Raw genomic sequence first — 12,991 nt, forward strand, 5'->3', positions numbered from 1 at the left:
CCGAAAAAAGTAAGGCTAACCCCTTTGGATTTTCGACGAAAATTTCGACGACTTTGAGAAGTACTGCGAATAATTTTTGAGGGTCCTATTCCGACGTAGTTTGCGAGAGAAATCGATAAGGCGCAGTCCCAGATCGCTGCGAGCAACGCCTGAAAAGTTACAGCCAAAAAACTGCGGATTTTCTGGTTCATTTCTCTGCTGTTGATCCTACGCTTTTTTTCATGTGTTTTTTAAGTTCCTGGGGTTCCAATTAGCCAAGAAACGGTCATACAAATCGATTCGGTGACCAAAAATTTTCGACTCCAGAAATCCCGAAAAAAGTAAGGCTAACCCCTTTGGATTTTCGACGAAAATTTCAACGACTTTGAAAAGTGCTGCGAATAATTTTTGAGGGTCCTATTCCGACGTAATTTTGCAAGAGAAATCGATTAAGCGCAGTCCCAGATCGCTGCGAGCAACGCCTTGAAAGTTACAGCCAAAAAACTGCGGATTTTCTCGTTCATTCCTCTGCTGTTGATCCTACGCATTTTTTCATGTGTTTTTTGAGTTCCTGGGGTTCCAATTAGTCAGGAAACGGTCATACGAATCGATTCGGAGACCAAAAATTTTTCACTCCAGAAATCCCGAAAAAAGTAAGACTAACCCCTTTGGATTTTCGACGAAAATTTCGACGACTTCGAGAAGTGCTGCGAATAATTTTTGAGGGTCCTATTCCGACGTAGTTTTGCGAGAGAAACCGATTAAGCGCAGTCCCAGATCGCTGCGAGCAACGCCTGAAAAGTTACAGCCAAAAAACTGCAGATTTTCTCGTTCATTTCTCTGCTGTTGGACCCACGCTTTTTTTAGTGAGTTTTTTGAGTTCCTTGGGTTCCAATAAGCCTAGAAACGGTCATACAAATCGATTCGGAGACCAAAAATTTTCGACTCTAGAAATCCCGAAAAAAGTAAGGCTAACCCCTTTGGATTTTCGACGAAAATTTCGACGACTTTGAAAAGTGCTGCGAATAATTTTTGAGGGTCCTATTCCGACGTAATTTTGCAAGAGAAATCGATTAAGCGCAGTCCCAGATCGCTGCGAGCAACGCCTGAAAAGTTACAGCCAAAAAACTGCGGATTTTCTCGTTCATTTCTCTGCTGTTGATCCTACGCTTTTTTTCATGTGTTTTTTAAGTTCCTGGGGTTCCAATTAGCCAAGAAACGGTCATACAAATCGATTCGGTGACCAAAAATTTTCGACTCCAGAAATCCCGAAAAAAGTAAGGCTAACCCCTTTGGATTTTCGACGAAAATTTCGACGACTTTGAGAAGTACTGCGAATAATTTTTGAGGGTCCTATTCCGACGTAATTTTGCGAGAGAAATCGATAAGGCGCAGTCCCAGATCGCTGCGAGCAACGCCTGAAAAGTTACAGCCAAAAAACTGCGGATTTTCTGGTTCATTTCTCTGCTGTTGATCCTACGCTTTTTTTCATGTGTTTTTTAAGTTCCTGGGGTTCCAATTAGCCAAGAAACGGTCATACAAATCGATTCGGTGACCAAAAATTTTCGACTCCAGAAATCCCGAAAAAAGTAAGGCTAACCCCTTTGGATTTTCGACGAAAATTTCGACGACTTTGAAAAGTGCTGCGAATAATTTTTGAGGGTCCTATTCCGACGTAATTTTGCAAGAGAAATCGATTAAGCGCAGTCCCAGATCGCTGCGAGCAACGCCTTAAAAGTTACAGCCAAAAAACTGCGGATTTTCTCGTTCATTCCTCTGCTGTTGATCCTACGCTTTTTTTCATGTGTTTTTTAAGTTCCTGGGGTTCCAATTAGCCAAGAAACGGTCATACAAATCGATTCGGTGACCAAAAATTTTCGACTCCAGAAATCCCGAAAAAAGTAAGGCTAACCCCTTTGGATTTTCGACGAAAATTTCGACGACTTTGAAAAGTGCTACAAATAATTTCTCAGGGCACTATCCCGACGTAATTTCGCGACAGAAATGGATTCAGCGCAGTCCCAATACGCTGCGAGCAACGGATCAAAAGCTACAGTCAAAAAAAGAAAGACGTATTTTCGCCATTTCTTCCTTCTGGTCTTTGCGTTGTTATTTCTCTGCTTTTTGCCCTTCGCTCTTTTTCCGTGTCTTCCGATTTTCCGGGCGTCCAATTATTACAGAAAGGGTCATACGCATCGATTCTGAGACAAAGGATTCTCGACCCAAAAAACGCAAGGCTAGTCCTCCCGGAACTTTGGTGGAGATTTGGACAAGTTCGAAAAATTCTCTCAACAATCTCTCGATGCACTATACGGACCTAATGTTTGGCGAGAAATAGATTTTGCGCAGTCTAGAATTGCTTCGAGCACCTGGTGGAAAGTTAGATCCAAAAACCAAAGGCATTCTACAGTCGACGATAACATGTTATCTGATAACAAATCAGACCCCTACTCGATGACGCATGAACAGTACGCCATCGCAGCCGACTAGCTGTTCTCGACCCACCACATACTTCATTTTCCGACTGCGCAGGCTCCGTCGACAGATAAAGATAGATATAAGGCCTTCACTTTCTCTTTCTTCACACTGGGCATTTTCAGACCCGCCCGTCGTACTCTATCCTCATACCTCTATGGTTGTGACCTATCTTCACGTTCACCCGCGTATTCCAGATGTTAAATCAACAAGTTGCCGAACTACATTGACAATTTGATGTGTCCTCTAGTCATAATTGAACATTGACTGTCAAAGTCAGGATGTCAAGGCTTTCTTTCTCTTCATAGAAATGCTATATACTTTACATTACCAAGTTAACGTTACTTAAACAGTAGCTGGACTTATTCTACGGTGTATTTTGGAGCAAATAAATGGAAAACACAACGACAGAGATGCCGGGTCAACCGTCCAGCGATGAAATTGATACCACAGAAACCTCAAGCTCCTGTACCCTGGAAGAATCGGTGATACGGCCAGGAGAGCTCACGCCGCAGTCAGACGTCAAGCAAATAGATAATTCAATCTTTAATACTATCGGAAAAATAGTCAATTGCACAGCTAAGGTGAGATCCATAAGGGTGTATCAACTATTATACGGTCCAGTTAAATAAGTATCCAAATAAAAACAGTCATCAAATTAATGTTCAGCATTTAGTGGAACTTGAAACTAAAGTTTGTTGAAACAAATTCGTTATAGTTTATACTTGTTAGTTTATTCATATTCTTACGTGTTACATTATATTATTGTCTAGTTCTCCCTTATTGAGCTTACACTCGTGTCAATTGGGGGGTTCTTGAATTTGGCTGTCGTATAATAAATATATTAAATATGGGGTATCAATACTTCAAAACTTTATTACCTGATTCTGAGTTTGTACTTGGTATTAACAGAATAATGCGTAATAAAAATTTTGACACTGATCAAGTATTCATTTTTTTATGCTAGTTTTAAAAGACTAAACGCTACATCTTAGATCTATTGGGATATTGTTATAAATCTGTATCACTATATAATCTGCTTAATGCTGTCCTTATGCTGATTTTTACTAATTTAGTTAATATTCAATACATTTCCAATTGACGTAAAGAAAAATAGAAATTAAACACCACTTACTACTATGAAAATTGTTTCATTTCAGGTCCCGGAAATACAGGATTTCAAAATTGTCAAACCAATCAGTAGAGGTGCGTTTGGAAAAGTCTTTTTAGGCTACAAAAAGACGAATCCAGAACAAATGTATGCGATAAAAGTAATGAAGAAAAATGAAATGATAAATAAGAACATGGCATCGCAGGTAGTTATTGAGAGAAACGCTTTGGCTCTAACACGCAGCCCGTACTGTGTACAGCTGTTTTATTCCCTGCAATCGATCAGCAGTGTTTATTTGGTGATGGAGTACATGGTGGGTGGAGACCTCAAAAGTTTGTTGGGGAATTGCGGTTACATGGAAGAATCCATGGCAGCATTCTACACGGCAGAAGTCTGCCTTGCTCTGGAGTACCTTCACTCCCATGGTATCGTCCACAGAGATCTGAAGCCGGACAACATGCTGCTGTCCCGCGAAGGGCATGTCAAACTAACGGACTTTGGACTTAGTCGAATACCTGCAATGCAGAGGGACCTTGAAATATCTGATCTTGTCAATTGCACACCTAGTCTCCTTGCCAGGACTCCTGGCCAGCTACTCTCGCTTACCTCTCATTTGTCGTTTGGATCAGGCCAGAAGTCGAGCCTTGAAGCAAACATTTCGGACTCGAGTCAGAGGAGTAATCCAGCCACCAATCTTCTCCAAATTCACCGTAACAGCAGTTCAAAAACTAGTGGACGGTCTTGCGGTTCATTCACATCTTCGATTGGGGCGTCGGGTGACTATTGCCAAGTTTCTGGCATCACACTGTTTCAATCTGCAGAAGATGTTCGATTCGTCAACAGCAATAATACCGACAGCAGTACGAGCTCCAAGGGGCCAGGCGAGAGCGATGACAACAGCACTGGGTCCAGTTTTCACACTTGCGAAGCTTCAAATTCGATTGTTAGAGTGAATTGCAGCAAGGGGGAGACTGAGGACGATGATTCAACGCTGGAGCCTGATTGGCCTAACAAGCAACTCAGTCACACAAGTCCTCTGAGCAGTAGCAAGATTTCGTTTACCAGAGGAACAAAGCGAAAGAGAAACGCTGTTGCTGCGGGAACCGGATTGACTAAGGAAATTCGGCTTCTTGGTCTAGACGTCGACTCGACACCCAAGAGGAAGAATCGAGGGACGTCATTCTCCCGTGCCATCTCTCCACATCCAGCAATTATCACTGCTAAGGTGACGAATGGCGAAGGGACTGGCAGCAGCGGAGGAGGTGTCGCTTTCAGTACTCCGGTCTCCTCCATGAAGCAGAGACGGACTCGAGATGACGAAACCAATGTCAACGGCGACGGCAGGGATCACATCCAAAACCACAATCATAATCATACTCATCGGCACCATAAAATGGAAGAACATCGCCAGGCAAGTGAGAGCGATAAACCAATTTTAGTCAAGACAACCAGGTTTGAGTTGCCACAATCAACGTCTCGGTCTGCACCTGACATACAACTTGGTACAGACGACGACCATCCAGGTATCTCACCTATTAAAACCCCAGGGACATCTGCCGGTAGTCATACGCCATACAGAACTCCAAAGTCGGTGAGGAGAGGCGGAAAGTTGTCCTCACGGTCAGACGACCGTATTCTCGGCACGCCAGATTACTTGGCGCCTGAATTACTTCTAAGGCAGGGTCACGGCTCAGCTGTTGATTGGTGGGCACTTGGGGTCTGCTTGTACGAATTCTGCACTGGAATCCCACCCTTCAACGACGAGACACCGCAGGCGGTGTTTGCCAATATTTTGGCTCGGGATGTTCCATGGCCAACAGAGGATGAGGCCTTGTCAGCTTCCGCAATGGAGGCCATCGACGCTCTGCTAACTCTCGATCCAATAGCCAGACCTTCGGCAGTCGGAGTTCGTTCTATGACTCTATTCAATGATTTTCCATGGGATGATCCACATAGTGCGACGCCACCGTTTATACCACAGCCAGATGATAATTATGATACCTGTTATTTTCAAGGTATGTTCTTTATTTCATATTATCGTATATTTATTTTAGTTGAACTATGTGTCCAAAGAAAGTTTTTCAGGACCGATAATTCGTCATATTTTATTAGTTTTTTCACTGCAGTTACGTGGTGTGCTCCAAAACGTCGTTCGAGTTATATACCATGCAATATGTATTTCGATTCTTTATTGAGAGTGACGAACTGCAGAACGACATCTCATTATAACGACTCTCTAGTTAATATTGAAAGTGACTGTTTAGTTATTTCTTGAAATCAAAATATAACTTTTATTTTGATTTCATTCTTCGAAATTTTGCTTCAGTAACATTCATTTCGATGTCTCTTAACTTACAGCTCGAAATATACTGCAGCACCTTAATGTTAGCAGTTGCGACGTGTAGCCAAGAATATTGGGAATGGCAACTGAGTTGCTACGGCTCATGTACTGCAGAAGAAGAATAAAGGGTTGAACGATAGTTAACTAACAGTTGGGATGTACAATTTTATTTTATTTTCTTTATGTACGTAGATATGCATAATGATATAAAAGTATTTTAATTACGACTTACAGAATTAGCCTTTTTTTACGACCTTGGCGATGAAATAGAGCTGTATACCTACTAAGTATATGCGCGCTTACGAAGCACGGAATCGTCATCGAGAAAAATTATATTCGCTTCCATATTTCGCTACGAGATATACCGTGCTTGTATATTTACTTTTGATAAAGCTCCCACCCCACCGTCAATCCACGGAATAACTTTTTCATACGTTGCTCGTTTACTTAAGATTCTTTTGAATCCAGGGAAGGAAGTGAGTTACTCTAGTATAAACTCCTGGGTATTGACCCTTGCCGCACCCGATTCCCCAGCTCACTATACCAACTTGGGTCCATTTGCCATCGTTGACCATGAGAGGACCGCCACTGTCACCCTGTGCAAACGAGAATTTCGCTTATTGAATGTAATTATCAGATCTTCGTAGAAGTCAGAAAAAACAGCAGAAAAAGTAACAAAGATTTTATACTTCTTATAATATACTCACGGTGCATGAGTCCATTGCAGATTGGCCTGCGCACATGAAACTTTCGATAATACCGCCGGGTGCTGCTGCCCCGTATTTCGATCTGCACTCTGCGTTGGTCCACACAGGGATAGTGATTTCCTGGAGAACAGCTGGCTGAGGACCATCTGTTTGCATTGTTGAGAAATTATATAGAGAGTGGGGAATATTTATGCATTAGTGAGGCGTACGGAAATGCTGAGAACGGTCTGATATCAATACTTGACGATTCTCTGAATCTGACTCTCCGATTCACGGGCTTGAGGAAAGACGCCGATCATTCCTGTAGCGCCAACCCGATCTTTCATGACAGGGATTCATATACAATTTTTGCATGCTGTATATAGTTACTTCAAGCATTCAATTATATTATGAATGAATATGAGCAATAAGGTGTTAAGAAATTCGAGTCCAACTCACTTTCTCGCAACGAGCCCCAGCCAATTACGGTAGCAGTTTTCCCAGAGTATAACTGTGACCCTGAGGGTAAACAGACGGGTCGTACTTGCTCCGTGAAAGGTACGGGACTGTCAAGGGTAAGGATTGCGACGTCGTTATAAAGGGTTCGCAGGTCGAATCCTCGATGCCGAACGATGCGACGTACCCGTTTCTCGATGTGGCGCACCTCGTTGTTCGTTTGTATATTGTGATCTCCAAGCCGAACCGTCAATCTAGCAACGTCCCATGAGCTCATTCTGAAAATCATCATCGGATCATCCGTCTGAAGGTTGCTGTCACGTAACGAGTCACGAGTTCGGGATTAAACTCTGATCAAGAAGCGAATGACTTACTGTGCAACGCAGTGGGCAGCGGACAAAATGTGCTTATCGTCGATCAGGGATCCGCCGCAAAACTGTCGGCCCATGTTGAAAAGACCAGCGATCCACGGCCATTCGCCGAGGTCCGCGCTATGCCCTCCAACTATTCGTTCCTGTTCCTGATTCCCGTTCTTCGATCCGCAGTACGCTTGAACTCCGCCGCCTCCTGGAGTTGGAGCAACAGTGGCCGGCGGTGAGGGTGGTTTAGCGGATGTGACTGGGGTGGTGGGCCACCACGATGGTCTCTTGGTTGGCCATGTCGTGGCGCCGGGTTTTTTGGTCGTCGTGATCGGCGGCTTAGAAGTGGTAACTACAGGGAATCCAGGCGATGGCGGATGAGTCGGAAGCGGTGGAATCGTGTGATTTGGTGGATGGGTTGGAATCGGTGGTGGCCAGGATGCTATCGGGGGAAGTGGTTTCTCTTTTTCCGAATCTGCAGAACCAACCTGGAATCGAAAAGCGAGTGTAACAGTACTCCGACTGCATTACGACACCGTGAGAAGCGATTTGCAAACTGCGCACAATCCCATAAACGGTACATCATGATCCGTACCGCATGGCTTGTTAATCAAGTGAAACACGAAACACTCTCTCTTAATGTGTTTGACAATACAGACACGGTGTTCATGTACGGAGTATGTCCATCCGGGTGCACCGTCGCGAAAACGAACGTGTCGGAATGCTCTGTGCCCGTGACCTAGAGGCGAACGTGTAATGATTGTCCGCTGTATAACCTACCTGTGTGTCTTCAACGACGGGGAAACTTCCGGTGTCAGGTGGAATGCTGGGTATGATTGGGGGATTTGAGCAGCAAACACCGAATGCCGTGCGGCCATCGGGATCCACGTAGTTACATGACTCGTAAACGCCAAGGATCCAACCGTCGAATGCAGAAAGATCGGGGACCTTGAAGTACGGGTAGCACTCTTTGAATGTCGTACATCGACCTATTTCACCCCTCGAAGTTAGGCAAGGGGATCCGTTGTAGAACGTGGGTCCAGCATCACGTTCCCAAGGCAGCGCACGACTCGAACGAGTGTGCAGGTCTCCGTCTTGGAAAGCTGGTTAGGAACGAAAAAAAAAACGATTCAATCTGCAGTGGACACGGTCAAGAACCTCAAAGTGATCTTACAATCAGTCCTACGATGCTTGGAGGGATAGATAACTGTGCAGCCTGATCTTTTTTGTGCTTTGTGCACAGCGACTTAATGATGAATAATCGAAGGGAATAAACATCTTTGCACGTGGTTGCTTAAACCACTAGTTAGATCCGATTGACTCTCGTACGAATGTTGTTAGCATTCGGCGTTGTCACCATCTAACATTCGTTCGGTGATGTACTCGCGGTGTTATTTTTCCCTCCGAGTACACGGACAAGGAATAATAATCAATCAAAACAGCGAACGATCTTCGCAGATAGACATTGTTAATCGTCGATCGTTGCTCGACGCCGTAAAGTCGTTAACAGCAAATTCCGTGAGCAGTTTGTACGCACATTGCATAGATAAATAGGAATGGCGGCGTTCAGCGAACTTTGCCGTGAGCAAGTACATCGCACTTACCAGCTTCAACGACGATGGAGTCGTCCTCGAGAGAATCGATATCTGCGCGACAAAGGAGTGCGAAGAAAAGACACCCCGCAGTGGCCAGTGAGAATGGAGGTCGGCGCTGGCGCATGTTTGCGGTATCAGGTTGTCGCCCGCCTCCTAGACGTCGGCTATGCCTGGTGTTGCCGACACTGATGTGGAACCAGGATGCGTGATTTGTCGCGCAAGAATTCTTCGAGGGCACAGTAACAACAGAGGAGCACGATACGAATTAGGGTCCGGGTGCCGCGCGGATCGTCACTAAGCTGAGGAACCACCCGTGTCCCGTGCTTATAACGGGCGCGCCCTCCTCTTGGTCCCGAGAGGACGGGGCCCCCGGGCCGCAACTGGCTCCCCGACCCACGTAGAGTTCACTCCCATAATATCTCAGCCGTGTCGCGATTCTTTATCCCGGCGATCGATCTTTGGGGATTAGACAGAGATTCGTCAACTAAGTGATATGCAAATGGAGTGGTTCCGCGGACGAATTATTGTGTCAATTTAAATTTTGGCTGCCCATCATCAGCGACGCCGTAATACAGCGCGTTTTTGTTTAGGATAAAGGAGAAGAGTGATCGGCTGTCCTTGGAGCGGCCATGAACTTGTGCGCCGGCATTGCTAGGCGTGTCTCAACGCTGTCCATGGTGCACCACAATTAGTTAGTTTTGTAGCTGCGAACTGGATCGCGCGTAGGGTGCAGGCACGTATTAGCTTGCAGGTTCGTCTAGCCACTCGATGGCGTTCACCTCGAGCCGAGACTCTCTGTACCCTGTGTACAGTCCTTACAGAAACCTGAACTTGACCCTGTCAACTGTAATTATAAGATCATGCCCGCGAGGGCTTCTCCGAAGGTCTTGCTGCAACTGGTCGCCATGCAAAGGTCAAACGTGTGAGGGTATTCGCCTTTGCGTTCACAGGTGTTGCGAACCTTGCGACCGTCTTGGAAGGGATTGAGAAACAAGACTACAGTGCAACTCGTCAAACCGGACCTGAGGGCGCCGAAAATTATTCGGTGAAAGCGACTAGGTCCGAAATTGAATTCCGCGGTCTCGTCCGAAGGAAGTCGCTTGCCCTTGCTGCATCCACTTGGGATTTGATTTGGTTCGTTGACCCCCCTCGACACCGAACTAAGGATCGGCCGATGTTTTTCTTTCATTATTTACAAGTTATATATGCACGGGGATACAAAAATATCCAAGTGCTTTGGAATAGTTTGTGGCAAGCTTGCACGAGATCGGCGAGTTTACAGTCATAATCTCCAACGGATCGATCTTCGAATCGTTCAGCGTCGAAAATAACAAAGCGGTATACATAAGGTACACTCGGCTTTCAAAGTACCGTTCGAACCGGAGTTAATCCGATAACTCGAGCAGACGCGAGTGACACTATAACTGGGCGAAATTGCGAATCCATTAAAACTTCGCATCCCACGACATGGCCTGTGGTTGAGATATGACGAACAATGTGGAGCTCCGTTATGCTCTCAAAGCCTTTCATATGTTACCTTTACCTGTACGATGTAATCTCATCTGAACCAATATCTTTATTGAACCTATCAGCATGTCCTACAGTTACAAAGCAAACCATTTCCATGGATGAAAAGAATCTTTTACCACTATACTGCGACCAGCATCACACCCAATGTTGTAGCTGACACGCTACATTCATTACGAAGCAAATGCAAATCGGAGCAAGGTGACGTTGACCCGGGACGCAACGTATTTTGAATAAGCTTACGAAATCTCGGGTATTTCAAGCGTGGAAAATGAACGAGTAGCATGACGGGAAAAAAAATTTTATCTATCTATTATATTTGGCTTTAAATTATGCAGGTAGGTAAATATGAAAGATAAATTTACCGAATTTGCAAATTGCACAGCGTCTAAGATATCGTATCTGACCAACGTACGTCACAAACGTCTAACCAATCAGGCAGCGTTTTAGCGATGCTCGTACATTTGAGATCTAATGGTCATGTCACTTCAGCAACAGGACCCTCATATTTTCAGAAGATCTCGACCCTACATAAAAACCTTCTTCGATTCATTTGATCACCTCTTGGAGAAGGCTGTCCCATACTTGGTAGGTATAAATTTCATTTTTCTTTCAAATATTTTATTAGCTACTCTAATTTAATGGGAAGATAAAAGTTGCCCGGAGAATGTAACCCCCACGGCCCTCAATCTCACTCAAAGCTGCGTGAAATTCCAGCAGAGAATGTAAAAGCTGCGGGCTCGGCATCGAATAATCTATTCAGAAATTGCAATTTTCTTTATATCTATAGTACGACGCGCTGCCTGATGGCGTCATCTGCATGTAAAGCAAACGTATAAGCCGATGGCAAACTGCAAGGTACATTAGAATAACCTGTGGTCGGATTGCTTGTGGAGTGGCAAAATTGCGTAAAAAATCGACAATCTTATCCTGATATCCTCATAATACTCGATCACCGAGTGAATAACCCAATTTTATTGCAATTTGGAAAACCACCATCCACGATGGCGGGCGTGTCGATCCTCGAAGTGTCACGAGCCTCTGAAACGTAGACGACATTAAAGTACAAAACTAGAAATTACGATCGGGCCATCGCCCCCCTCAAGGTCGCAACACCCACTTGATACGTGAGCCCGCCATTTGACCGGCATGGCACATACACGCTTGTCTTCATACGTGTCTTCGACTTTGAACGCGCCGTGGACCCACACGCTTGCTTTGGCTGTTCACTATGCACCTCAGGGTACGCAGGCAGCTCCGGATTACTCACTCTGATCGAAGAATCGCGGGGCTCGAGTTCTACGCCGACTGCATTCGATATTGCGACTAGCAGATAGAAATCGGTTGCAAAGTGGCAGGTAGACGCCGCCGATCGTGCAGTTTAGTTGGACGGTTGCCCATTATCGATGATTTCTGCGAACCACTGGGCTCGCGATATTTGCTCTTCTTATGTTCTATGGTATGTCCGATGAACGGTGAAAGGACATTCGCCAAATTGAAAATTTGTGTCAAGTAGGGATAAGCATAATTTTCTTTGCGGTCAACGGCTGCGTCATTCGACAACCGGTAATAATTGGTTCCTCCTGCCAAATCAAAGTGACCAAAGAAGTTTGCTCTCGAAATCGGGAGTTCCCGTTCAGCTGTAGTTTAATGATGATCTGTTGATGATTTCAAAGAAATTATACAGCGGTACTTTTGAGCCCTAGTCGCTGACAACAACATTAATGCGTTTTTAAAGTTCCGTTCGACAGTTATATTTGATTAACGTTCCGCAGATAATTGATGTCCATTATATAAGGTACGTGAGAGAAATAAATATTCATTATTCTTACAGTGAGGCGTATAAGTGGATACATGTATACTGTTAGAGCTCCAAGTTGCGTTGTCTAAAACTTTCATATATAAATAAAACTGACATATTCGGGAGTCCCAATCCGTTTCAGGTTACGTTCGTTTATTTACTACGATAGAAATGCTTTCATTCGTTTGAATGATTCCTTTAATCAAATCAGAGACGACGGTGTGAACGCTCCTTAAGATTGCGTGCTATAGTAAGGAGCACTTTAAATATTATTCATAAGGCTATTCTCAAACTCCATGGAATCGGATGCCGACGAAGATAGGCTCAGGTCTGATTTGACCGGATCGTGTTTTGCTGTTCCTATTTCGATTCCTGGTACCCATGATCCGCTTATTGTAAATGTTTGCTCATAAGTCAAATCTTATATTGCCAGGCCAATTAGTTTTCACATCCTCCTCATACCTCTACTCTAAGAATCTGAACTCTGCTTTCATATTCGCATATATTAATGGTCCCCAGATACCATATCTGTTTTTCACCTCTCTTAGTTTCTGTTCGTATCGTTTTTTGTTTTCTTTTTCGTAAACAGAATATAGCCTGCAAAGACTAGCTTGAATATTACTCATATTCGCACCACATATATCAACGTCTCAGTGGTATT

At 44.4% G+C, this 12,991-nt stretch overlaps 2 protein-coding genes across 2 annotated transcripts; one reads left to right on the forward strand and one right to left on the reverse strand.

The window, feature by feature from the left end:
* The first annotated feature begins 2,613 nt into the window (after window positions 1–2,613).
* Window positions 2,614–6,266, forward strand: LOC124413647 (serine/threonine-protein kinase greatwall). Its single transcript, XM_046894371.1, has 3 exons — window positions 2,614–3,038; window positions 3,615–5,580; window positions 5,924–6,266. The coding sequence occupies exons 1-3, from the start codon at window positions 2,847–2,849 to the stop codon at window positions 5,968–5,970; spliced, it is 2,205 nt and encodes a 734-aa protein (XP_046750327.1). The 5' UTR covers window positions 2,614–2,846; the 3' UTR covers window positions 5,971–6,266.
* On the reverse strand, window positions 6,060–9,310 carry LOC124413658 (proclotting enzyme-like). Its single transcript, XM_046894383.1, has 6 exons — window positions 9,012–9,310; window positions 8,188–8,510; window positions 7,423–7,895; window positions 7,052–7,326; window positions 6,614–6,759; window positions 6,060–6,502 (listed from the first exon to the last, which is right to left on the reverse strand). The coding sequence occupies exons 1-6, from the start codon at window positions 9,124–9,126 to the stop codon at window positions 6,350–6,352; spliced, it is 1,485 nt and encodes a 494-aa protein (XP_046750339.1). The 5' UTR covers window positions 9,127–9,310; the 3' UTR covers window positions 6,060–6,349.
* Window positions 9,311–12,991: the final 3,681 nt, after the last annotated feature.

Source organism: Diprion similis, chromosome 2, assembly GCF_021155765.1.
Source record: "Diprion similis isolate iyDipSimi1 chromosome 2, iyDipSimi1.1, whole genome shotgun sequence".
Lineage (NCBI taxonomy): Eukaryota > Metazoa > Arthropoda > Insecta > Hymenoptera > Diprionidae > Diprion > Diprion similis.

Bases quoted from the DNA above. Each gene is read 5' to 3' on its own strand.
- LOC124413658 (XM_046894383.1), bottom strand. From the start codon at position 9,126: ATGCGCCAGCGCCGACCTCCATTCTCACTGGCCACTGCGGGGTGTCTT. The intron at 8,511-9,011 runs GTAAGTGCGATG...GTTCCTAACCAG, and splicing joins CTCCATCGTCGTTGAAGCTG to CTTTCCAAGACGGAGACCTG. The intron at 7,896-8,187 runs GTAGGTTATACA...TTTCGATTCCAG, and splicing joins CCGTCGTTGAAGACACACAG to GTTGGTTCTGCAGATTCGGA.
- LOC124413647 (XM_046894371.1), top strand. From the start codon at position 2,847: ATGGAAAACACAACGACAGAGATGCCGGGTCAACCGTCCAGCGATGAA. The intron at 3,039-3,614 runs GTGAGATCCATA...GTTTCATTTCAG, and splicing joins TAGTCAATTGCACAGCTAAG to GTCCCGGAAATACAGGATTT. The intron at 5,581-5,923 runs GTATGTTCTTTA...CTTAACTTACAG, and splicing joins TGATACCTGTTATTTTCAAG to CTCGAAATATACTGCAGCAC.